Here is a 26,856-nt window from a genome sequence, read left to right on the forward strand (position 1 = left end):
TACCTTACTCACACCTCTTTCTTCCCTGCCAAGTGCACACTTTTGCTAAATCACTTCCTTCCACTCTTCATCAATGGTTATGAGTGTGACTGGACAGCAGCTCTTGTTTCATTGATACTGAGGCTTAGTTTAGAAAAACAGGATGCCATGGAAATAATTGTCTTTTTCATGTTGCTTTCCTAAGTCTTGATTCTTTAGACACAATAATGTGACAGGGAATTAAACCCCTACTTTTTGGAAGGTTTTTAATTAGCTGAAAATATGGATTAAGATCTTGCAATCTGTAAAATACTGCACATCATGCTGCTACATCTTGGGCAATACTCCATTTTCTTTTTAAGGACAATTTAAATAGAATATTAGGGGAGAGGAAAAAAAAAATCCACCCCAAACCAGAACACAGAAATAGCAATTTAGAATTCTTGACATTTCTCAGAAAGCTGCTTATGATTATCTCCTTAAAATGGCAGATTTCGCCTGCAAGTCAAGTAGAGGAGCAGGGACTGATATTTCATTAAAATACTGGGAGAGGCCTAAATGCATTTATGATCATTGAGACTTTTGCAGGAAACAGAAACATAGAACTGCCAAAAGTTTTAATAAAGGGCAAAAAACAAATCCCAAAATCCAAAAGCATGACTTGGATACTTCCTCTGCCAAAGATCTCTGCATGTTATCACTCAGAGATACCTGTTCTGACATTTTTCCCCCACCTTTTTCTGTGTGTGCTTGTAAAAGCCCCAGTCTAAACTTCATGACACAGGTCTGTACTGCTCCCTCAGGTCTTGTCCCTGGTCACCAGAGAGAAGAGATCATTGTCTGAAACACACTGAATAACATTTCAGTAGTGCAAGATTTCCAATGTATTTCAGTACTTCCAAAGCTGTAGTGTACCAGGAGGGAGCACATTCATGTTAAGGGATGCATCCTGGGCTGCATCCAGGGCAGCAGGGATGCCCCTCTGCCTCGCTCTACTGAGACCCCCCTGCAGGGCTGTCACATTCACATTTTCTGAAAATTCCGTTTGCCCAGGATTTTTCTCCTGGGAAGCTGAGAAGCCTCAGAGAAAAAGGAAAACAATTTTTTATCTCATTTGCTTCTCCTCTGTTTTGCACATATGGAATGTGTTTAGAGATTGTTTATCCACAAGTGATTGTTTCATTGAGTTCTGGTGTGAGTTGTTTTCACTCATTGGCCAATCAGTGCCAAGCTGTGTCGGGACTCTGGCGTGAGTCCCAAGTTTTCATTATTATCTTTTTAGCCTTCTGTAAGTATCCTTTCTGTATTTGTTTAATATAATATAGTATCATAAAATCGTAAGTTAGCCTTCTGAGAACATGGAGTCAGATTCATCATTCCTTCCTTCATCAGGGCATCCTGCAAATACAATACAGGGCTGCATCCAGCCCTGGACCCAGCACAGGCAGGACGGGGAGCTACTGGAGCCAGGCCAGAGCAGGGACACCAAGGGGATCAGAGGGATGGAGCAGCTCTGCAGGGAGGAAAGGCTGAAAGAATTTGGATTGTTCAGCCTGGAGAAGAGAAGGCTTTGGGGTGGCCTCAGTGTGGCCTTCTAGTGCTTGAAGAGAGCTCACAGGAAAGATGGAGAGAGACTCTTCACAAGGGCCTGGAGTGACAGGACAAGGGGGAGTGGCTTCACACTGATAGATAGGAGGTTTATAATGGGATATTGAAAAAAAAAATCTTCCCTGTGAGGGTGGGGGAAGCCCTGGCACAGGGTGCCCAGAGAAACTGTGGCTGCCCCAGCCCTGGCAGCGTCCAAGGCCAGGCTGGATGGGGCTCTGAACAACCTGGGATAGTGGATGTTGTCCCTGATCATGGCAGGGGGGTGAAACAAGATGATCTTTAACATCCCTTCCATCCCAAACCATTCTCTGGTTCTATGATAGGAATTAATTTGCAAAAATAACAGAGTTTATGAACAAGACCTGAACTTCTCTGAGGTAAGCCGCCATGGTCTGTGGTTTTGCTGTGTCTTACCAGCAAAATCTTGAAGTGGATGAATCCATGTGGATAAGTGGCAGTTTTGTACTGTAAGGAGGATTGCAACTGAAGGGGTTTTGTAGCACTGCTGAAGTGGTGGGTGCAGCAATGGATTTTTCTCTGAGCAGTTCCATGTGCTTGTGATATAGAGCTGTCTCCATTTCTGTCCAGTGACTGAAGTGGCAGCATGCAGAGCTGCTAAAATGCCCCTGCTGCAGCCTGTTTCCATGGAGTGGTAAATAAACGTTGAGCTGTCCCTGAGAGGAGCTGTACTGACACATATCCTGTGTGAAGATGTGTGACAATTCCCCCCTGAAATAAGTGATGTTTATTTTCCTAAACAGGGATGTAACTGTAGTTCTGTTGTATATGTGAAGCAAACCGTCGTGCGAGTTTTGGATTTACTTTTCCCATTTCAAACAGCAAGATAATCGTGGCTGAGGCCTTGGCATCCCCAGGGTCTTCTGCAAGCCCAAACTAGACTTGTCTCCGTGCTTTTTTATGTTCAGCAGAGTTAGTGTAAGATCCTTCTCTAAGGGAGGATCCCTTCCTAACTTTAGCCAGGGAAAAATGTTTTTAGTCCTTCATAGGTAAATATAACCTGCCTGAAACTGTCTCTCCAGTGATGGTTCAGTAAACCCATGGGAAAATACTCAGCCCCAAAATGGGAAGCACAGGAGGCAATAGTTTTAAATAGTTACTTGAATAGATCTGTTATGTATGAAGCAAGAACCAACATTTTAAAACTCATTTAGTGCTTGAGAACATGCAAGATTATCTCCAGGTAATTCCAGTGTCTCCTTATATACCGCAAAGGATTTGGCCCCAGATGTTCATGTGGTTGCTGAGGAAGCTGGTAGTTCATGATGAGAAAATGCAATGATTTGTGTACTTCTGTTCTTTGGGGTTGGGTTTTGCATTCTTCTGATTGGTTTGTTTCCTGTGGGTTTTTTTGGCATGGTAGTAGAGGACAGTTCTAGGATCACTCTTTTATTTCAATGGCTCCAAAAAGGTCTTCGATGGAAGCACAAAACCTGGTGCATCTTGCCAGCCACTCCCTATCAGTTTCCATGGCAACTTTGGCAATGTTTGGGAGTTGGGTTGAGTTTTTCCCTTTGCCTCTTAAGAAAACCATTGAAGACAATCAGCTCACCCCAATTAAAACACATAAGGGCTTTGCCAATGCTGGTGTACCTTGGTTTTGTCCCAGCTTCCTCCCTCCTGTTGCCTTCATGCACTGGGAGCTTCTATTAATCACAAATTCCTTCTTGATGGCAGCAAGTCAGTTTGAGTCCTACAGGTTAAACTTGTGTTGTTCTTTGGGACCAGGTTCTTCAGCCACAGGTGGGGGCTGGAGGTGTACCCTGGTTCTCTTAGACCTTTGATACAGGAAGAACTCCTCCTTGGCCAGCTAGTATAGTGAAAAATCAGCCTATGGTTAATATATACTTTTCTTTCTACAAGACTGAGTCTTGCCCCACCACCCCCAAAGGCTGGGAAAGTGTGAAACACTCAGTGTCTGCTTCTTTTAGCATCAGATGTCTAATTTGATTTGTATGTAAGTAGGAAAACTTTGAAGTGTGGTCAAAATACAAAGGGAAAAGTACTTCAAAGAAATGTAACATTTTAAGTGTATCTGATGCCTCAAGGTTTTTGAAGCTTTATTTTGAGATTATTGAGAGGAAGATTTGTATGGAAATACTGAGGGTCATTAATATATCCAAGCCTTTATGAATGCTGTCCTTGAACTATTGTGTGCTAGTTTTGCTTTCACATGGTGGCAGGCAAGTTGTTCTTCACCCATCTGTCTGCACTGCCAGTGTCCCTGACACAACAAAAGTTAACATGGTCTCTGAGGGGGAAACCAAAGTAAAAGCTGTTGCTGAGTGAGACTTGTTCAGCGCTGTTATCCCATGATCAGCAGAGGTCTCTGGTATGGCTGAACAAAACCACAGTGTGTAAACCCCCCAAACTTCTGATTTGCATTGGCTGCTCTGCTGGAGTCCAAGGTGGTCTGTGGTGCTGGACTACAGGTTTCTAATAAATTCCTTGAACTTTGGGAGAGTTCAGATCTTGGAGCTGAGCTTTGTTTTAGGGTTCATCCACTCCTGTACAAACATGCCCAGCTGTGCTGGAGGAGAGTGGTTGTTGTTTTTCCTTTTGGCAGACAAGGATTCTGGCATTGAAGTTTTTAATTGCAGGAGTTATATTAGCAGTTCCCAGTGCTCAAGGTGGGGATATCTGTGTATGTGCACAGGAGGAGCTAATTAGATGTGTGTAAATAATGGGCTTGGGAGCTTTTAGTCTTAGATGTATTGTTCCATCCTTGCTATTATTTCTTACAGTGAAACTGTTGAAAGTTAGAAAAATATGAAGTTACACAAGAACCACTTTCTCACAGTACAACTTTGAAACAACAGTGAGGTTGCTTTTGGTCTTTCTATGTCATAAAAATATCTTTGAATTTATTCAGTGTTTTAATTAAAACATCTTAGAATATTATTAATTTTTAATATTGTTTTTGAAGGTTTATTTTAATTAGATCTGTAGGTTGAGGGAAAGGAAACAGTTCAACAGTCAGATTTTTTTTATTACAGACTTAAAAAAAGTCAGGTGATCTTGCTTCCCCGTGCCTTCCTTCCCTTCTATGCCTTGCTATATTTAATGTCAAATAAGGGCCTTTCTGTGTTCAAACTTTCAGGATATTCATAGATCACAAAACTTCCTTCAGCAACCATGTGCCTCAATAATGTTTTCTTTCTTTATGAAAACTAATATCCTGGTGGAATGACTCCTCTGGAAGACCTTGAGTTTTGAGAGAGTTTGAGGGGTAAAACTGGCTTTCCAAGAGTCTGTAAACCTGACTGACTTAAACATGTGGCAAATATTTAATAATGGAGAGGGGCAGTTCAGCTCTTGCACCTGATGGTATTTCTACATTATTGTTGTCGTGGGATTTAGTCACACCTAAGTTTGCTTCAGACTTGTTGACCTGGATCATGGCCCGACTGGTGCTCTGTGCTAACACATCCGCTGCTGATCCTGTGCCTACAAAGAAAGCTTTGTAGCCCCTTGCTTCAGTTGGACTGCTCTGGATACCCATACCAGGTGATTTATAGGTGTATTCACACTGAACTGCTGCAATTGGGCTGTAAATTTTCTTGTAAACTGCTCTTACAAGTTATCTTCTTCTCCATTTTAATGTGTTACAGCCCTGTCTGCTAAAGGCAGCCCACTATTTGTAGGGTCAGTAATAAACCACAGTTTATTGCTGTATCTAAAGAAACAGGCATTTTTCATTGTTCTATGTAATAAAAAAAAAAAATTGTTTCACGCTTAGAATGCCTGTAGCGAATAACTCCAGTCTCAGTACCTTGTTATCCCACAGAAGCTGCATTTCTGCCCCAACTGGCTATCAGACATCTCTTGATGCAAGCATGTCTTAATTTTCTGAGTGCTATGATTTGTCTTCATCCCATGGACTGCATCTTCCTCAGCTGCAAAGCCACTTTCTGCTCATCTTGTTGATGGGGTGAGGGGTGGGATATTTTTCCCTCCTACATATGCCCAGAGGTTTGGCCATGGAATGGACAGTGGCTGCTCCCTTTCATTCCCAGATCTTTCTCTCTTACAGGGGAAGCAGCAGTAACAAGACACTTTCTTCTCTTCTGGTCTTTTTTTTCCCCAGTTTCTCTCCTCTTCCTGCTGCAGGAGAAAGAGGAGAGTGTAGGGCTGGGCCCAGTTGTGTTTAAAGCTCTGTTCCTGCAGGGGCCACAGCTCTGGCTTGCTGCTGATCTGCTTCCTCCCTCTGCCTTGCTGGTGAAGCCCTCCTACCCTTCAGTATCAACCATGAATGTATTATCTTTACCCATGTAACTCTCCAGCCCACCCCAGCATTGTTTCCATTCCCCTAGCACTGATGTCTGTCTTGTGAACTCTGAGCCCCAAGCACAGTTCAGCCCCTGCTTCGCTGAGTTTTTTAGCCTTGGGTGATGCTGGAAGCTGCAGGGCACCAAGACTGAAACCATCTTTCTGCAAGAGATGGTGAGGAGGTGTCATTTGTACAAGAGGAGGATGGAGAGGACAACATTTCTACCCCTAAGAGCCATCTGTAGGCTTTCAGGAGAAAGGAATGAGCAGCAGAAGAGCTGATTCCTGTGTCCTGGCTGCTAAATTGCTTCTGTGCTGAGGTGCAAAGCTGGTACAAGGGTAGGCAGGACACACAGCTCCCCAGCCAAGCAGTGGTGGGGGCAGCATGGTTCCTTAAAGCTGCACTGTAGTGGTAGTGGGGGTTTGAGGATTTGTTTGCTTGCTACTGACCAGTGCAGCATTCAGAAGAGAAAGGCCCTCTCTTGGAGCTGAGACCACGCAGCTTTTGTCCTCCATCTCTTGACACTGGGACTTTGGTGTTGAAAAAGCAAGACAAAATCAACAGTGCTCTGCTCCCTGGCTGAAAATAAAAAAATAATAAAAAACTTTGCTTTCTTCAGCATTACTGAAATCCCTGGAACTGTGCTTTCCCTAGGGATTGGAGAAGGGATGTGGGGAAGAGAAGTATTGAGAGAAAGTGTGGGAAGGGCCACGGTGGGAAAATGCCCTCTCTGTGTGTGCCTCTTCGTCACCCTAACATCAATGAGAGACTCCGGAGCTGGGCAGTCAGCACAGGCTGTGTCCCAGAGCAAGGAGAGGATGGTCCTAAGGAGATGAGGGAGTGCATCCCCACAGAGCCACACTTCCTGTGCTAGAGGTATCCCACTGCAGTGCAGCCGGGCAGTGCCTTGCTCTGCAGGGTCTGTGGCAGCTCTGGCTGGCAGTGGGATAACACACTCCACAGTTATCAAATGTCAGAGGTAACTGTTTGGGGAGAATAAACACACTTTTCAGAGTGTTTTGCCCATGAACCACTTGTCCCTTTTCGAAGCTGAGAACTAATGCAAAATTCAAAGTCTGTTTTGAACCCCCTTTGAGTATTTCAGGAATGTCAAAGGTAGAATGTCCGTTTTTAATAGTGATTAAAGTCCATGTGCTGCCTAAAGCAGCTTGTCTTGATGTGGACTCTCTCAGACTCCCAATTGTGCTACCTAAACAAAGGCTGTTGGCAAAGCTCCAGTGTGAGTTTTTGGCAAAGGGCTCCAGTTTGGGAGAAGATGAAGTCCACAAGTTTTTGAGGAGAAGAAGAGAAAATCTGAGGGAAAGTTAGCCTACAATTCATTGGTTTTCACTTTCCCCGTATTTTTTACTCATTAAAATTCAGTCCCATTCTATTACGTGGCAAAAAAAAGATTCCTTAACCACAATGAATTTTACCCTGCATCATTCTTAAAATGCCAGGAGAGTTGAGATGGTAAATCATGTTGTGGCAGTGGTGCAGTGGTGGTAGTGGCAGCCTCAAGTTCTCAGAGATCATGAGTCTTTGAAAAACAAAAGTATCCTCACACACAAACATGTGCTTCAGATATCACACTCTTGTTTTACATATCACTCCTGAAAAGGAAGTCTTAACACAGCAAAATCAGAGGCAGATAGAAGGGGAAAGATGCAATACATACACAGATTTTCCATTTGTAACAGTTGATGCTGTAAAATTACAAGGCATTGGATTTTTTGTTGTTTTCTGCAGACACATTAAAACACTGTTCAGACTAAATGTATTTTATTTATTTATGGACTTTTTATGGGTGGTGCCCTCTACCTCTGCTTTATGGGGTGTCAGCTCTGAAAGTGTGCATCTGGAAACTCTTAGACATGAAGGTCCAAAATCTAGTGTCAAATCCTTTCAAATCTGGAGGCTTGTGAATTTGACCTTTGGATGGAGCTCATTGGAAGAGGTGGCACAAGGAATGAAATGGGATCTAAATGTGGATCAGTGCTCAGGACTAGGTGTGTTTTAAGGTATTTTTGAGAACTACCTTTGGCCTCTCACCAACAGTGCCCCTTTTGTTTAGTAGCCTGTGTGGCCACAGTATGTCAGTAACATGTTGCTGGGGAATGTTAGGCATTTTCTTGCTTGAATTAGCAGTCTTGGAGTCAGGGAAACATATCTAATTTGTTTTTCTAATCAGTGGACCCAAGGAAAACAAGTGAGAAAATAATGTACTGGTTCTCAGGCTCTCTGAGGTGAGAAGCTGAAGACTATTAAACAGTTAACCAGTAAAACAGGAACAGCTTGAAGTGGTCTGTGGAGGGTGGTTTTTGTTTTGTCTTGTTTTTTAACAAGGCTTCATTTGACCTTGGATTGCTTTTGTGAAAAAGAGTAAAAATGAGTCTGATGAGGATGTGCAAACAGGTATTAGCATCACAGAGCTGCTGTGCAGGTGAGGAGCCGCCTCTCTGTCACAACACTCAGAGCCCACAGAACAACATCACCTGCCAGTGTAAAACCCGGGTTTCTAAATTTCCTTTTCAGTTGCAACAACAACAACAACAACAACAAAAGAGCTGCTGAAGTAGGGTAGCAGAGATAAGCAACCAGAGTGATTTCAGTACTGGAGAACTAAATAAAGGGTTTGTTTTGTAAGTGGATATGCGTCTAAGCCATAAACCTTGACTCAGAGACTTTGGGTGTTTACATAAACTGTTTGCTCTGTATTCATCTCTGTCAAAGGATCTCAAGGATGCTTATCTTGTTGAGGCTGAGCTTTTGATTTATGACCAGAGTGTTTAACAAATGTTAAGGCAAAGTGCAGAATGCGACTCAGCTGGTTTGTAGTAAAAGTTGTGTGATTTGATGTAAGTTTTTCCCAGGTATAAACATTTCTATTTTGAAAAGACTTCTGTGTTTTGTCCTCTTAAAGTACTTTAAAGTAATTTCTACAGCTTGAAACCTTTTATCTCAACACATTTCTTGCGTACTTATGGGATGGGCTTTTATCCTTAGTGTGCTTCCACTCATTTTTATCAGTTAAAGGAAATAAATAACATTTGTGTATAATAAAGAAATAAGGAAATTCAGGGAACAAAGGATCTAGACTTAGGGAACAAAGGGACATTTGTTGCTTTGTTTGTAGTCCTGCGTATATAGGAGAGCAGTGTTGCTTTGATGTCATTGACTACAGCTCAGCAAATTAAAAAAGAATTTTAGTTATAAAAGTAAATAGACATAATCAGTTTAAAGTAAGCCTTTGCCAACATTTGGGTTGTTTTTATCCATAATAATGTTATGGATACACCTGGCTCCACCTGATGACCTTGGGTAAGGGGGACAATGTCTGAATTACTTGGCTAAAAGCATATCTGGGACCTTACTAGATTCCCATCCCTGCCTCAAATGAAGATATTTCTTTATATTATTCCCATTGAGGTATTTCCAGCATTTCCTAACTTGACTTTTAACATTTAATTTGTTATTTTCTTTCAAAACATCTCAGAGCAATGTATTCAGCTAGCATCCATTTTCTTTTTTAGTTTCTTCTTCCAGGCCTGGAAGGAATGAAATGGAGTTGTCATTTACATTAAAAGAAATGTTAATGACTCGTAGTATAAATTACCAAAATATATTCATTAGTAAACTACTACTGACTGATGACACTGTAGTTGAGCTTCTTCAAAACATCCCATGAGAAACTGTGCCAGGGATTTGGATTGAAGTAATTTGAAACTGTTTGCAATTGTGAGTGAAATGTATTTTGTAAATAAGTCTCCGGGTGTTTGTATTTCTCTTCTGACCTGCCAGGAAAAGCAGAAATAGATGTGTCTGAAATGACCTTTGTCTTCATTAAATAGAGCTTTATTTTGTAAAGTTAATTGCTAAGGATGTGTTGTTTTAGTGTAGTGAGGCATGAGAGATGAATTCAGATGTTGCTTTAGACCTCTCCTGCAGTCGTCTGGTCCATATAGCACTAAGAAGGCAGGACATGGATTTTGACGGCATTTAGCATCGTACTTTTGCTGTGGAACAGGTTCTTTCCCTCCATTCTCCCCAGAAAAGATGACTGCAGCTTCTTAGCTTTTTCATTTTACTTTCATGGTAGGCTACTCTGGGGTGACAGCCAGCTCTTGGGGGTCCTCTTTTACTCTCAACAGCCCTCAGAAACAAGCCCTAATCAAGGTTTTTAATTTCTGTGTATCATAATTTCCTGGCTTAAGTAGTGTTATGTGTGAATGGGAGAGCTGGGAAACTTAAGTCATCTGTCTTACTGAATCATAAAAATAAAATGTCATAAAAATAATCTGTAGCTGATGCTTTATTTCCCTGCGCTGAGCATTTGCAGCCCATGTGCACGAAGAGGAAAGCAAGTGGGACAAAAGGCCAGCCCTCCCTTCCTCAGAGCAGTGACATCCAGGGCATGGTGTGTCCTCTGGGCCTCCTGACCTGCCAGCAGGCAGCTGATTCCCTTTAACTCTGTGAACCTCTGGGCTTTAAAGTGTGGTGTGTTTTGCAGGTGGAGATGCAGAATGAGACCACCCCCAAAATAACAAAAAAAAAAAGATGTTGGCCCTCGATGCCTCTGTGTGTGCTGTTTGATCTAGGAAAGAGGCAGCCTCTGGATGGGAAAACTACCATTTCCTACATATATAAAATGCTTAAGCACTTTTTATCTTCTTTTTGAAGTCTGCCATCTTAATTAAATATCAGATTTTGAAATCCATATCCAGGCAGCTTTCTGGTTTGCATCCAACAAACTGCAGTTCCATTCATAGAGCCTCTTGTTAAGTTTTTTTCCCCAGCTTTCCTCGTGTTTATTTGCAGGGCAGCGTTTTGTTTTCTCTGTAAGCTGTTTGGAATACGTCTTCACCAGCACTGTAGCCAGAGGGTTTGTATGTAATTCAAAAATAAAAATAAAAAAATCTCCACCTACTGAAAAGTGAACAGCACAGCCCTAGCAACTGGCTGGTGCATTTGAACCAGAGGAAGGGACATTAAACAAGTAAGACCACATTATATTTTCTCTGTTACAGCCAGAGATGGGGTAGAAGTGCCAGCTAGTAAGAAGATTAATCGTAAATGATAGTGTAGAGAGCTGCATTTGTATTTTAATTTTGGGTTTTTTAATGGTGGCTTGTAAATACAGGCTTGATGAAGCGATGCTTGTTCTTGTCGGCATGAGCAGGGTATTCAGCTGGGAGCTCTAAAAGGGGGATCTGCCTCTGTACAAACAGCCCCCCACACCCCACCTGGCACTGGTTGTGCACGCGGGAAGGTAAGTGTTGTCATTTTCTTGGAAAGCAAGAGAAAACTTATTTTAATTTGTCTGTCAGGCAGGGCACTGTCAGTACTTGCCTCTCAGGTGTGTCGTCAGTGATGTTATATCAGGGGTGGATTTCATGCATCTGCTTCTCTGTCTCCTGTGTGCGCCTTGATATCTCATTTATCTGCCATGCCATAGATCAATCTGTGTTAAAATTATGCTTTTTCCCCTTCCTGCTTTTGTGGATGAAGGGAGGTGAAACTGCTTGCCATGCATTATTTTCCTAAGGAGCTCCACTGCACTCCTCCAAGATGGATTTTTGTTCATGTTACCTGTGTGGTTTTCCTTAATCACTGCCAAGAAAAAAACCCCAAAGCCTTGAGTTTTCTCTTAGGTTTTATTTGTATTAGACCAAAGCCGTAAAGAGGGAAGAGTGGAATATACATATTGGAAAACCTCTGCTGCATCAGTGGACAGCTGAGGCTTTTTTCAAAGTTTGTGAAGTCAGAGGGTGCCCTTCAGGAGGCACAGGCATTAATCTGCTGGTGTTTTACTGTTGTCCTCTTTCTTTCCTCTAGCCCATGAAAGTTTGGTCCTTTGCTCCGCTGATGTATAGAGGTCCTCTTTGCCCTCTGCCCACTCCCTCCATGCATGTTGGTGATAGTTGTGCAAAGACCAAAAATAATTCTATGCCTTTGCTTGGGAAGGATAATTCCAATGTTATTTTTCTGTTACAGTAATTTTACTTCCTGACTGGTGGATGTGCTCCACTGTGCGGGGAGGATGGCCAGAGCAGGATGTGCTGTTCCAGGCTGGTTTTCAGTGGCCACTTTTAGGACCAAATAACCAGGGAAATGGGATTTTATTGTGTCATCCCCAACTGTTCAGCTTGGGGGCTTTTTGTTCTTTTTCATTTCACCTCTCCAAGTTTCTCAGCTGTGGGCTTGGTCAGGCTGCTAAGCAGATGCTCTGTGGGTAGTGGAAGAGTTTTTGGAGGTCTGAGTGTTTGCAGGGTCTTGCTTCAGTAAGTTTTATCTTAAAATTTCTCCCTGCTGCTCTCAGCAGTGCAGCTCCTTTGGGAGTAGCAGTGGAGGAAGCTCTGTGCAAACTGATGTGTCTTTCCTTGGAGTCAGAGGCAGGTAACCTGGAAGTTTCTTGGATTTTGTTGATACCACTGTCTGCTCCCTTCAGTAGGGCTGCCTTAGGGATTTTTGACAACCATGGAAAAACCCCTTGTTTAGGAAAGCAAGGAGTGCTTTTGGCAGACATCAGAGGTGGTTGTACCTGGATGAAGTGCAAGGATAGTGATTTTTCTGTGACTACAAGCAATGACTATATTGTGCAAGTACAAATTAGCAGTTGTAGTTGTACAAATTAGCAGTTGTAGTTGTACAAATTAGTAGTTATAGTTGTACAGATTAACAGAACTTGTCCCCAGTTCATGCATTTCCTAGCCAGAAGGTAAGAATCAAGGGGTGTGCTGTTGAAATAAATGGGGCAGGAGATCTTTCTCCTTCTTAATGCCTTTATGGAAAAGAATCAGCTCAGGTGGGGAGAAATCGATGGGTCACGCCCATGCCGCTGGTGCTCCCAGGAGTGGCACAGAGGAGGAGGATGATGCAGCTGTGTCTGCTGGTCTGCAGGCAGAGCTGGGGCTTCTGTCCTCACGGGAGAGTAGGAAATTCCACTTTTTCGGTCTAACATTCCAGGTCCTCTTTCTAGTTAAGACCTTTTGAGGTTAGGGTGAGAAGTAAAAGGATCTTAGCAGATACTGGATGAAGTTCCTCATCTTTAGACATCACTTAGGTCTCTTAATTCCATGTTGGCTCATTGTTTTTAGGGGTTTTTTTCCTGGAACGTTACAAAATCTGGTGAAATGCATTCTCATCTGCATACTAGCTCTGATGTCACTCCCCCCCTGCTACCTGCGGGGGGTCTGGTGTCACCCCTGGCAAGCATCAAGTGGGACAATGGCTAATAACCTGTAATTGAAGAATAACTCTTAACAATAGGTGGCTGCAACATGCAGGTAACCTTCAATTTAACAGCAATTGGTTCAACTTGTTTAACTTTGCAACCTTAAAAAAAATTTATAACCTTTTTATTCATAACACCCAGGACAAGCTGTGCCATGTAGGGTCCAGTTGGGCTGTGAGTAGCTCCAGGGTTGGAGACCCCAAAAGGGCAACCCTTTCTATTACTTGCTATTCTCATAGTAAAAAAGCTTTTTAAAATGATTTATTCTTATTTAGGCTTTTTTTTCCTCTCCCCTTTTTAATTCTAAGGTGAACTCCCTGTGTTTTCACATGTGCCCATTGCCTCTTGCCATGTCACTGGGCACCTCTGAGAAGAGCCTGGCTCTGTATTCTTCACTAGCCCTATGAGGTGTTTGAAAAGCACTTTGAAAAAAAGCACTTTGAAAAGCTCATGTACACTTCTGATTGCCAAACACTGATTGGCTTCTGTGGCTTTGTGGTTGCTTTGTGCTGTTGGTCTTTTCCCACTTAGAGCTGTGAGGAATCGGTGTTTTGCCTGGGGCTGTAGAAGCCCCAGGCTTTCTCTGTATTCTTTGCCCTTGGGGGGAAATCCACAGCAGATTGTTCACACCCTGCCTTCATAGACTCCCATATTTGAGCAGGACCTGATATTAGAGCCAGAAAATCTTAAGCAGCTAAAAAAGGAGACTGTCTTCAGTGTTGTCCAAGTGAATGTGTGTGCAAAAGCTGCATTTTCTGCTCATTTTTATCAGATGTGGAGACACAGAATCAGTTGTCTTGTAGGATCTGCATATTCTGGTAGGTCTTACACTGATTGAAGCTGAATGTTTACATTGTGTTTAAAACTGGGGGCTTCCTCCTTGAAGGCTGAAAGTCTTCAGTTACAATACTACTGCACTTTTTAAGATTTGCAACATCTTCACTTACAGGTATTTTGACTGTTTAAAGTTCTCTTGGTTTTTCTGTCTCTGACAACCACATAGTAAAACCAGGCGTTTGCCAAAAGCGTAGCAGTCTTTGTGCTGTTGTTCAAAGGTTACCTTAGGGTTTGGACCTACTTCATGTAATAAAAATGTTGTTGTGGAAGATGAAATGTTTGTTGGCATTTTAAGGATAATGTTTCAGCAAAGCCAGCTGGCAGCTTCTAATAAGAGCCACCTCCCATCTGGGTCAGACCAATAAGGTGACTCGTAGGAGGGAAAAATCAGTTTATAACAGGGATTTTTGTTTAGATTTGCTTTTTAGTAGACTCTTTTCCAGACTTTATGCCAGAGATACCGTGAACAACTTTCTTAATTGCTCATGTTGGAGCAAATGTCAGCAGTGGTGTGGCCTAATACAAAAACCAAATGGCAGGGCATGTGAAGGTTAAAGCGAGTTTTCCTTCCTGGTGTTTGTTTAGCTTTGTTCCCTAGCTGTATTTATAGCAGAAGCCATCTTATGTGTATCAGATTAAAGCCAAGGCAATCTGGGCCATGTTGATGTTTTGTGCGTCTGTTGTGGTGGGCTGGAGGGATTGGGAATGCCTCTGACCCCTGCAGCTCCACTTCAGCCAGGCTACTAAGCACCTGCTTAAATTAACTTGTAGCCCATCAGGATTTCTGGTTTACTAGCTCACCTACAGGCAGCATGTTGGGCTGGCTTGTTTTTCCAGCCTGCTGGAAATACTCCTTTGGGGACCACTTCTGGCTTGTAGAAGTGGGAGAGTCAGATCAGATTGTGTTGTTATGATGTGAATCTGCTAAACTCAGAGCAGGGATAGTCCAGGCACTCATGCTCATCCAGTGAGCTGTGGGCATCTGAGAGATCCTGCCTGTAGGCAGACAGTTCCATGCCAGGAACTTCTGGATTGTCAGACATCCAGAAATCTCAGACAAGTGGTCAGTTCTCTTTTTCTATTGCTTGGGGAGAAAATTACAGCAGACACACATGTGTTTTGTTGCTGAGTTGCAGCTCCCTTTAGTGATAGAAGGCCTGTGTCTTCTCTGTGAGTTTCCTGGAAGTGCCATGTGGGATTTCTGAGGTGTTCTGTGGGATGCCCTGTCAGTGGCACGGACCTGTGGGCAGAGCAGGCCATGGGCCACTTGAAACTGGGTCATCAGGTTGGTGCTTTGATTCCTCGATCTCAGTCCATGCCTAAGGGTTTTATTGTGGCCAGCAAATGACCCAGATCTGCTTTCTGATCTGTCAACAGTCATGCCTGAATTCAGAGAACATGCAATGAAATTAAATTCTCTTTTGCAGATTAAATTGCAGGCTTGAGGCTCTGGACCAACTCACACCATTGACATTTTACTGCTCCTTTTGGTATAGCTGGTGATTGGTCCTGAGAAGAGAGAAGATGATGAGTGATGCAAGTGACATGCTCGCTGCGGCCCTGGAGCAGATGGATGGCATTATAGCAGGTAAACACTTGGGCAGGTGTTTATTTTGCTTTTTTGGGTCCTCCTTCCTCCTACTGGAGGACAGAGTTTCAGACAGAGAAGGGAATATGCTGGGAATTGCTTTTGGTGCCTTCCATTCTAGTTTAGAGTTAACAAGTAACCAAAGTGGAGGGATTGCACAGACTCTCATAGACTCCATGGATTGGGTTTTCTTCTACCCTCTCTCAGAGGGCTGCTGGAAATGGCTGAGTGATGCAGTTCAGCTCCTGCATGGAGCATGAGGAGAGTCAAGGACAATAGTGGCTACTCTGAACTTCCCTCAACTCAGAAGAGTTAAAACATTAATTGAATTTTTTTTCTTTTTTTTTTTTTTTAAATCTTTTCAAAATTGGAATGCTTTGGGTCCAAATTTTGGAACTGCCTTGAACATTAGAATTTTTTATAAGTACCTGTAAATTGTAAGTTGCCCAGGGAGAGGCATTGCAAAGAACACAACCTCTGCTTTTAAGCTGAGTCTAATGAGTTAGAAAATAATATAAATATCCAACACATAGGAGGGAAAGATCAAGAAGTCAGCAGTCAAAAATGCCCTTGCAAGTGTAACAACACAGTTATAAAATTTTTAGTAGTTCCACTTAAGCAATTTTCCTTAGGGAAAAAATAATCATACAGTGTGTGCTTTGTTAGAGCAATGGCTCGTCTCTGCCTAAAGATATTAAGGACACATAGCAGGAACAAATGTAAAGGGGATTCAGTTTGATCATGATGGTCTCTAAAAATACATGTAAGCTGTGACTTCAGTAATTTCCATAAGTAGACACTGGTATTTAGATCCGATCATGTATTTGTGTTTCCAAGAGCCCAAGTTGGTTATGGCAGGATGAGGTTTAATATAAAAACAAAATGTGATGTTGGAAGATTTAAGTCACCACAGACTTCATTTACCCATGTCTGTGAATAGATCTATAAAGGAATATTACAACAAAGGGATATCAGCTCATGTGCTGTTGAGGTTATTTTTCTCTTTATTGTTTTCAGTGGGAATTTAGCAGAATACTTGGATTTTTGTGGCTTGCCACATGGGGTGAATGAAAGTTCATGGAAGTGCATATATGGCATATCCTTGTAGTTTCTAAAAGTTGACAGCATAAATGAAGGTCTGTCATGAACACGTCTCATTGTGTCGAGGTATTACAGAATTAAGGTCGCAAATCAGTGTACTGGAATTATGGTTGGAATTAGCTAGGTTGACTTATATCACCCTTAATCCTAAATTCATAGTTGCCTTTCTAACTTAATATATAGCACCTTCTAATGTAGGTCAAATATGCATCCTGTGAGTTTATGCAAATGAGATATTTTTCTCTTTATTAACATGCAAATGTCAGTGCTACTGTGTCAAATTGCTGGGTTTAAAATTTATTCCCGTGCAGAAGTGATTTGATCTTTTAATTTATCTTCATCTTTTTTATTATTTTAAAAATTTTCCAGTACCTTGGAGCAGCATAACATACTCCTACATGGAAAATGCAGGGCATGGTTTCCTCTGGACACCATCACTGGAATGTGACTTGGATCATTCAGTGCCTACAGGGTGTCTCAGGACATTGGCAGAGTGTGTTCCATCCCTGGCAGCACCTTCTACCTTGGGAATTCATCCCAGGGAGCAGGAGCCCAGTCCACGCCTCAACCCCATCAGCAGGTTGTGGCATTCCCATTCTCTGAGGACCAGCCCACCTTGTTCCTGCTGGAGCTTCCCTCCCCAAGCACCAGTGCTGAATTTGGCTGGGATAAACCCTGCCAGGAACAACCCCTGCCCTTTCCCAGCTTCGGGGTGCACCCAATCCTCGTCCTGTGCCTGACCCCTTGTGATTTTGCTCCCTGCAGGTTCCAAGGCACTGGAGTACTCCAATGGCATCTTTGACTGCCAGTCCCCCACCTCCCCATTCATGGGGGGCCTGCGGGCGCTACACCTTGTGGAGGACTTGCGGGGCTTGCTGGAGATGATGGAAGCAGACGAGAGGGAGGGGCTGCGCTCCCAGGTCCCGGACTCCACAGCAGAGGCTCTCATCGAATGGCTCCAAAGTCAAATGGTACAGTCTCACCTTGTTTTACCTCTACCAGGCTCATTTGGGGTGTTGGGTAGACTGGCTCTGTTTCACACAGCTATTCATAAAGCTTAGAGTGGATATCAGGGAAGAGATTTTGTTTTTGAGATACTGCTGTGGAGTCTTGGAAAAGCTGTTGCTCAAATGCCTCTTGCAGTGGGTTGGCCTTTGCTGTCTTTGATGTGCCTCAATCTAGGGGGCAAACAATACTTGGTAACTGCAGTTTCATCTCAGAGGGCTGGGGAAAGACCTTTTTTTTTTTAAGAATCAGATGTTTAGGTGGGGGAAAATAAGTGGTTTTGAATACTTTTCAGTAAAAAGCATTTTTGACAGTGGTTTTTATTCCCCATGGGGATCAGTGTTATTACAGAGCTTCCTCACCTGATTTATAACATAAGGGAATGGTGTAAGCTCTGCATCCCTTCAATCTGGATACCAAACCAAACTTCTATTTTCTGTGTTTGTAAATTGGCCAGTTTTTGTCACCTTACTTTAAAAATACACAGGAATATAACTGAGAAGGCAGTTATTTTCCCAAGACTTGGTTTTCCCAAAAGAATCAACAATTATCCTAGTGTAGGTTACCCAAAGACTGCTCTGGGAAAAAAAATATTGTACTTACCAAAGGGTGAGTTAAAACAGCATCATTTTTGAAGAAGCTGCTGGGTTTGCCTCCAGATGCCCTGTGATTGGTGACTTCCAAGCCACCAAGGGCCAAGGAATAATCCTTGTGCTTGCGTGTGGCAGGGTTTGTGTTGCGGAGGTCCAGGTGTGTGCAGGTTTTGGGGAAGCTCCAGCAGTGGAAGTCAGGAGTTGCTGCCAGAGGCCACACTTTGGTTTTTCAGCCAGCCTCATTGCAGCTGTCATAGTGACAGCAGTGAGTGGGCACTGCCGCATAATCTGTCAAATCTGTCTTGCAGCCGTGGCCAGGTCCTGTGTGTCACACGCTGGGTGTTGGCCAAGGTCACACTGTGCTGCTGAAATTGGGGTCCAGCCCTGGTGAAGGCTGGGGCTGCGGGAGGACTGTGGTGGCTCTGTGTTCCATGTGCTGCTGCTGTGGGGACAGACAGCCACCATCGCCTGCTCCCTTGCCAGGATGGCCACTGCATCCCCTGGGAAAGACTCAGTCTCCCTGGAGTCATGGCTGGTCTTGCAGAAGGCATTTCTATCTCGACAAATGGCTTGATCTCAACACTCAGTCGTAGCCCAGAGGACTGCCGGGTGCAGGGCCATGTTTGCTGCGGCTGGTGCTGGGCAACCCTTTGTGCCATCTGCTGTCATGGAGGATGAGCACAGCAATGCAGGGACAGATGGGCACCTTGGACTGGCTTCTGTAGCCCTTGCAGAAAGATCTGAAGGAAGAGCCTTCTTTTTCCTTTTTTTAAGTCTTTGCTTTGAACTACTCATTTGGAAATGCTTGAAAGTTAATGAACCACATGGAAGCTCTCCCACTGCCTCCAGTGGGATTTGGATCTTGCCTCCACTGTCAAAGTGTAGCAGCCAATGCTGAGATGAGGAGGAAGAGGCAGGAGTGACATTGAAGTCAGATCTTTAAAATGGGCAGAGTTCCTGCTAACATCAGCATTCTCTGCCTGTCTAACGTACAGCTGTGAACATTGCTGTAACTGCTCACTGCTCTCAGTGGACATAACAGGTTTCATGCAACTCTGGCCTTGATAAACAAAAAATACACCAAATAAACAGTCTTGGAAACTGTTATCTCTCATGGTGTTCACAGTCATCTGTAGGCCATGTTTAGTGGTGCTGATTTCCTGCAGGTTATTCTGGAGTAATGGGGCCCAGCAGCATGGCTGAGGCTGCAGTGACTGCTGAGATTAATGAGGTGGAGACTCTTGTGATGGCAGATGTGTGATTTAGGGGTGCCTGTCTGGTAGGGTCTGGAATGGGGCCCTTCAGACTCACACAGTGTGGATCACCTAATGGCAATGAGACAGCAGTGGGTTTTTATTGCATCCAAGGGCTATGTGGAAGAGGAAGGGCTCTGCTGTACCATTCAGTTTAGTGCCTCCCAACCACTGGAAAAGATGTGCAGGGGTTGTGAGTACCAAAGATTGCAGAAAATTGCTATTCCATCTATGCCTCAATTACTCCTTAGTCTGCTTCAAATTATTACCCTGTATTTTCTGTCATCCTTAAAGCCCCTGGTAGGAAAAACTTATCATTCCACTTACAGTGTGCTACAGCCACAGGATTTCCAGGTGTCACCGATGTCACCAGTTCCTGAGCAGGGAGGTGTCATATGAAATGTCTGGATGATTTGCAGGAAAGTTTTTTGCAGCTATGCCCCTCCTTAGAGACGAAGGGCAGACATCTTCTTTGTTTGAAACTAGTTTAATCCTCCATGCATGAAGGTGCATCACCTAGGATGCTGGAACTGGTGTGTGACATCCCATGTGGGGCTGTAAGCAAGCCTTTTGTGTCTCAGAGGAAAAGAAAAATAGTGTTTACTGCTGCCAGACAGTGTGTCACAGGAAAAAAATCCTCTCCTGCCTCCTGCAGCCAAACCACTGGTGCCCACATTGGCAAAAGGGGATGACAGCAGTCACCCAAAGTTTCTGTGAAATAGGGTAGAGCATTCACTCCTGCCATGCCAGAATGGGCTGCCATGCCTCTTCCTTTCTGCTCCTCTCAGTGTGCAATCACTCAAAAAGGGCCAGTGGGTTAAAACAGTCTGTGCTGCTTTTTGTTTTTAACAAGTGGGTGCCAGATGGCCACGTGACACCAGAGTATACGTACAGTGCCTGGACATCTGGCACAGCTCTTCCAACAGAAACCATCATATGGTCCCCAAGGCGGGCTGGGAAAAGTTGTACGTGCAGCTCTCTGCTGCACAAAGAAGTCAGTTTCACTGTAACATGTCGTTGCAGCTCAAACTGGCCTCTGCTGCTGAAACCCTGCTCACATCTCCATGTGCAAATGGTGAATGTCGTTGGTGAAAATACAAAAGAGGCCATTTGTTCCAAGTCTGAAAAGGGACTGAGACCTTTCTGAGCTCAAACATGTTTGGACTCCATGCTTTCACTGGGAGCCAAGCCCCTGAAATCCATGGCCAGATCATAGCAATTCCAGAGTTCTGGAGTTTTTTCAGAATACTCTTGGTTAGGAGAAATGTTTGGTGTATTTCAATGTGCGCCGTAATAAGGCATGTGCTGTACTCTGTGAAAATGGAGCTTCTGGCTTCAGTAGAGGCAGTGTGTGAGTAATCTCTAACATCAGCACCAGTAACAAAACCATTTTAAACAAAACTCCACATTTTGCAAGACCAAGGCAGCTTTGTTGTGTCCAGCTGAAAGCTGATAGATCCATCTCTTGAAGAGTAATTCTCACAAACCTTGCTCCCAACTGTGAGCATTTCTCCAGTTTTTCTTCAGTTGAAACAAACAAGAGACAGTCTTCCTTCTGGTTATTACTTTTCTTGAAAGTGGTTGGGGGATTTTTTGCATTTCTAAAAAATACATCTTATGCAACTGCTTTCCCAGAAAGAGGAAACCAACTATGTTTTGTTAAAAAGAAGAGTGAAGGGTAGGAGTGGGTGGACAGTGCCTTCCCACACCTCAGAGCCATTTTTCCCATGCTTCTCATCTGAACATGTATGTGGGTCCTCGTGTGTGCCTTCTCCTCTTTAAAGTATGTGCTCCTGAAGTGAAACAGCCAAGATAACATAAGATTTTTTCTTTAAAACCCACAGCAAGTGCAGCTTTGGAAGTGACTTTCTGAATTTAAATATGTATATTATAAGGCATATTTTAATAATTATTTTCACTCCATAAGTGAATTTCTGAAATTGACTTTAGGGTCAATCAAAACTTTATGTCCTCCAAAGGCTTGTTGAATCATGTAGAATCATAGAATCATTAAGGTTGGAAAAGACCTTTAAGATCATGATCAAGTCCAGCCACAGAACATTTTCAGCTCATCTCAGGATGATGATTGAGCTGAGGTATCCATCGTGCCTCCTGCAGTCCAATGTGTTGCTGCTGCCTCAAAGACCAGATTCAGATTTTGACATTTTTCCTTTAAGTTGGTTGTTCCAGAGAGTAGCTGGGAGTAATGAGTTAATATGACGGAATATTAGCTTTCAGAGAGGAATTTTCCTTGCTGGATAGACATAGCTTTGTAATCTTACACTGACCTATTTGAGCAAGAGGGTGATTCCCAAGTGGAGGATGTGGTTTGGTTAGCCAGAAATCATCTCTTATTCATGGGGAAAAAATAAATCTTGTCTTGAAACCCAAGTTTGTTGTTTGATTATCCTGGTGTGGGTGTGCAGTGCAGTCATTTGATTCAGCTTCTGCTTATGTTGAGTTTGTGTATAAAAAGGTCCTATGCTAATGTGTGGCACCAGGGTGTTACCACCAAACAGTTTGAGATCTCTCCTCGAGTTGCAGTAGGGAAGTATCTTGTGATATTGTGTCATCCTGTCATCATCCATTCCCTACTGGCAATGCATTTTGTCTCTGAGAGATGCACCACCCAAGTTTCTGGAAACACAGAACCCTACTTCTTGCTAAAGGTGATCATCCAGATTGGTGTGTTTTTAATGCTGGAAGATAATATGGGCTCATTTATGGTATGCCTTGCTGTTGCATCTTCAGGCATCAGGGATGAGTTCTTTGGCAGTAAGAACAACCCATCAAAAATCACCATTCCCCATCCAAAATTAATCAGTTTGTCTTAAAAAGCACAGCTTCTGCATGTCCTTTGTTCTCCTGATATCTCCTGAGTTATTCAGCATTCATGGTTTTGAGATTTTCTCTATCAATGGTAGTTGTAGACATTTCATTATAATAATAAAACTGGTTTTTGAGCTAATCACAGGACCCTCAGAGCTGGGCTCTGTGGTCAGAAATACTAAGAATTTGTCATGCTGCTGCTGGTAGTGGGTCAATTGAAACCTGAACCCGAGGACAGAGGTTCGTTGTTATTGTTGCTTCTTACATCACTCTGAAGTATGACATAAACTTGGGACAAGCCACTTGTGAGACCTGGGACAGCTGAGTCAACTCTTCCATTTTTTCTTGGCGTGTACACGTGAATTAATTGCATGCGTTCCTGCAGCTTTTCTAATTACTAGGAAGGCCCCTCCTGTTTACTTTGTGCTCAGGTGAAGGGGTGGGAATTGCTCTTTTCTCCTGTGCTGTTGGGTCGGATACTTTCCAGGAGGGTCCGGAGGAGGGAGCTGTGCTGGTGACAAGAGCGAGGGTGGAGGTGGCCGGGTGCCACCTTCGTGGGGCTGTCCTTGCTCCCGGTCGGGTTTATGCTGCTTTGCACCTCCCTGCCTGCATCCCCCTCCTGTATGTGCCGGATTGGAGAAGTTGCGTGCCGGGCTTTGATGTGTTAATTCCCCAGAGCTGCTTGCTCCGCCTGAGGAGCGCTGCTGCTTCCCACGTCTTCCCCTCCGCTCGCTTCCATCCTCGGCTGGGCAAGGGGACCTGCTGTCAACTAACCTCGGCTCAGAGGAGCCCGGAGCCCTCAGCCTCGGCTTCTGGCGTCCGTCCGTGAATGCATGAAAACAGTCATGACCAGCATGGAGTATAGCTGGGACATTCACGGGCACTGCATCTGGCTAAATAAGGTAAGGAGATCTCTTATGTGCTGGCTCCTGCATTTCTCCCGATGAGAAGTCATAGCTGGGCAACGCTGGGAATGAGCCTCTCATCCTTCTTCTGCACCAGGCACCAGCTGGGCTGCTGTTGAGGAAACGGAATATTGTGGAAAGATTGCATCTTCACTGCTCAGCAATGTGTTATTTATGCTTACAAAATGTTTCAGGTAAATGCCTCAAAGTGAAGGGCTGTGTTCAGCTGCTTTTCTTTCAGAATTCACTTCTATTTTTTAAAATATCGTGTGGGGGACTTTGAGTGGGTGTATGGTTGTTTTTATTTTTCCCCTTCTTATTCTCTGGGGAGGAAGTAACCTGCAAACTTTAGGAAAAGCTTTGCAGTAGGTCTGCTGCTGGAGTATGTGGAAAGGGCTCCAAGTATTTTGAGGAGGGAAGCGGGAAGTGCAGGAGAGGCTGGTTTGGGAGGGCTCCCACATAAACTGGTTACACGCCAGCTCAGAGAGTGTGACCAGTATGAACTTGGGATGGGATTGATGCTGACAAAGTCTGCTACAGGTCTGTATCACAGGTAGTGGTGCTTGTCTTGAGAAACCCAGAGGCTCTGCCCAAGGCACACCAGTTGATACTGAGGAAGCTGAGACTGGAGGAACCTTCTTGCAAGGGGCTCTAAAGATGAGGGAACAAGCAGCAGCTTTGTTTAACTGAGCATAGGTAATATGTATTGATGGTCAGGAAAGAGGTGTTGAGAAAGGCTCACTTGCCCAACTGTTGACTTGACTGTGGTGGTCAAAACAGTCAGTGCAATCTGCTGTACAGGGAAATGATGCTGTGGAGTTGCAGTTCCTTCTATACAAATCAAACTTGCACATACAGCAAGAGCAGTGTGATTTGTGCTGCTTATTTCATCTCCAAAGCAGAAGAGAAAATGAAGGAAAATGAGGGTATCAGCTGTGGTAAGCTAAAAATGAGGTTTATTTTTGAAAGGAGAATTCAGCAACTGAGAGGAAACTGGTTTTTTAAATTATTTTTTTTTTATTATTAGGTTTAAACCAGAAGCCACTAGAAACCTTCTGTGGTTTAGAATTCTAACTCATTTCCAGGGAAAAGGGTTTAAAGACTGAAGGCAGGCAAGCTGTGGAAGTTTGGTGATGCTTGTACTTGCCACAGGAGTAATTCCCTCCAGAGCAGCATGGATTTTTACACTTAGATGATTACAGACAAAGCTTTTCACACGTGTTTAACAAATTAACTGTGTATTGATGTTGTAGAGTTTATAAGTGCACTGGGTCTGATCTTACAAGGCATTTTAAGTAAATGCTTGACCTCAGACTTCTGTGAAGCCTCAGTGGCATTATGACAACTGTTCTTTTGTTTTTAGGATTAAAATCACTATTGGTAAATCTGCATTCTCTTCCCATATAGTGTTCTGCAATTAATCACTAACATTGAAAACACAAGCAAAATCTAGCTGCTTAACTGAAGATAGGTTTTAAGTTACTGATGAAAAGAACCTTCTTCGGGAAATGGAAAGCCTTTCTTACACAGCTAGTAAAGTATGTTAATGCTTTATAGATTTAAATGATACAAACTGGATCCAGAACTACCAAATGCCCTAAATATGCTTGCAGTTGCTGTTCAATTAAATATTTGCTTTTCTTTTTTGCTTCTCTTGCTGTTTCATTTCTTTTCCTCCCCCTCCTCTCCCAAAGAGGAGCTGTTGCTCTGCAGGGTGAATGCTGGGCTCAGTCGCAGGGGAGGATGCAGATTCCCTGGTGGAGAAGTGCTCTGGAGGGACACACTGTGTGCTTACCCAGGTTTTGGACACACCAGGTCTCCTGGCATTTTTCAGACCTCCCTGAAGCCCATTCCTTCCCACTGGGGCTCCTTCCACCCCATCTCCTGATGCACTTTCCTAAATCCAGTGTTTGAACATATTCCCGCTCCATTTCTCTTCAGTCCTGCTCACTATCATTATTGCTCTGTTCTTCTCATATATTTCATCTCCCTTCTTCTTTGCTCATCTCTCTGGGAAGAAGATCATGCCAGGAATCAACTTTTTACCCGTGAAGACAGTCCAGAGCAAATATCTGGGAAGGTGTCATGTGTCCAGTGCCTGCAGGTCCTGGGTCTGTGCACCACTGTAAGCAGTGCTTAGGCTGCTGCTCTTGGAAATAGCTGCTATGGTCTTTCTCTATCATCCATTCTTCAACTATCATCATTTTCTCCACTGAAACCAAAGTCAGGGGCTTTCTAGCCTTTTCATACCTCAAATTAAGAGTCAGTCACAAGTATTATATAGAAGTTACTTCAGGCAAAAAGCAAGCAACTCTTGTGTTGTACACAGAATTTTCTGGGTTTGGTGTGCTACAGAAGGTCTGGTTTCATGCAGATTTTAGAAAATATTACTGGCAATACCCAGAAAAGAGTTCTTTGCACCCAGTACACACAGCCTGCAAAACCAAGACATCTCTGCAAGGTTTCTCCCAGAGAATAGATGAACTGCCCTAAGTGTTTGACAGGATGAGAGGAAATGGCCTCTAGTTGTGCCGTGGTGGGATTAGGTCAGATATTATGAAAAGTTTCTTTCCTGAAGGAGTTATTAAAAATTGGAATAGGCTGTCCAGGGACGTGGTAGAGTCATCCTCCCTGGAGGGATTTTAAAAATGTGTGGATATGGCATTTGAGAACATGGTTTAGTGGCGAACATGGTAGAGGTTCTGGGTTCATGGTTGGGCTTGATGATTTTAGAGGTATTTTCCAGCCTTAAGGAGTCTGTGATTCTATTAGTATTAATTTTTGTTTTGTGGGAGAACAGCCATTTCACTTGTCCTCCTTGGGGTTCCCATCATGTCTTTGTAATGGCAGGGCGCAGCGGCAGCCTGAACTCTACCTCTCCCAACACTCCTACTCTAAAGGCAAGGCTGGTGTGCTGAACCAAGCAGATTTTTTCTGAGAAATGTGAGCGGAGTTTAACAACAAAGGTGTCTTGGCAAGATGCTGTGCACAATGACTAATGTTCTGCTTTCACACCTTGTTGGTTTTCACAGACATTTTAATCGTGCTGTGAAACCAAGACTGTCCTCCCCACATTTTCCTCCTGCAGTCTTGGTTTTAGTTCATTTGTGTCTGGTTAAGCTGACTGGAGCTATCAGGAGGGTCAGTGGTTCAGGTGTTGATGTGGTGGTTGGGAGGCAGGGAGTCAAGTCTGTGCTTTGGCAAGGAATTCCATGTTAGCCCCAGCAGTATGGAAGAGTGTCTTTGCAGCTCTGCTGCCTGTGGTGAGGGTTGGATACCACTTTCCCACATCAGATACATGCACCGGACTGATAAATGCATTGTGTATTACAAAATATAGATGCTGTTCTTATGCAGACTGAGTAAGTGCTTGAGATGTTCTGGAGCTCTTAAAGGACATGAGAGCTGCAGAGAAGCAAAAGTAGACAAAAACCTCAGTTCTGTTTTCACAAACAACTCAGGTGACAAAATCCAAAGCATAATCTACTGGTTGAACAGCTAAAAGGTTTATTTCATTTTGAATTCTTTCACCTAAATTGAAGTGTTACAAAATGGAAGATCTCACTGATCTTGAATGGCATGAGCTAAATTCTGGTAGAGGTCAGGGGGAAGATGTGGCAAACTCAGAAGTTTAGA

The 26,856-nt window shown here is 43.5% G+C and overlaps 2 protein-coding genes across 23 annotated transcripts in view; both read left to right on the forward strand.

The window, feature by feature from the left end:
- Window positions 1-15,393, forward strand: part of LOC135300815 (NADH-cytochrome b5 reductase 3) — a 94,011-nt gene extending 78,618 nt beyond the window's left edge. The window contains exon 9 of the mRNA XM_064420721.1: window positions 15,374-15,393. Coding sequence (XP_064276791.1) covers window positions 15,374-15,378 — 5 coding nt within the window. The 3' untranslated portion in view covers window positions 15,379-15,393. The remainder of the gene's footprint in view (window positions 1-15,373) is intronic.
- The window catches only part of PPFIBP1 (PPFIA binding protein 1), a 104,790-nt gene that overhangs the window by 41,317 nt on the left and 36,617 nt on the right, over window positions 1-26,856 (forward strand). For 16 of the 22 annotated variants that reach the window (XM_064420688.1, XM_064420694.1, XM_064420692.1 and 13 more), the window contains exons 1-2: window positions 15,394-15,534; window positions 17,401-17,606. In XM_064420688.1, coding sequence (XP_064276758.1) covers window positions 15,471-15,534; window positions 17,401-17,606 — 270 coding nt within the window. In that variant the 5' untranslated portion in view covers window positions 15,394-15,470. Of the gene's footprint in view, window positions 1-10,856; window positions 10,872-10,913; window positions 11,145-15,393; window positions 15,535-17,400; window positions 17,607-22,750; window positions 23,218-26,856 lie in introns of those variants that run through there. The other 6 variants (XM_064420691.1, XM_064420690.1, XM_064420689.1 and 3 more) reach the window with 6 other exon arrangements.

The sequence above is a fragment of the Passer domesticus genome, chromosome 5 (genome assembly GCF_036417665.1).
Source record: "Passer domesticus isolate bPasDom1 chromosome 5, bPasDom1.hap1, whole genome shotgun sequence".
NCBI lineage: Eukaryota > Metazoa > Chordata > Aves > Passeriformes > Passeridae > Passer > Passer domesticus.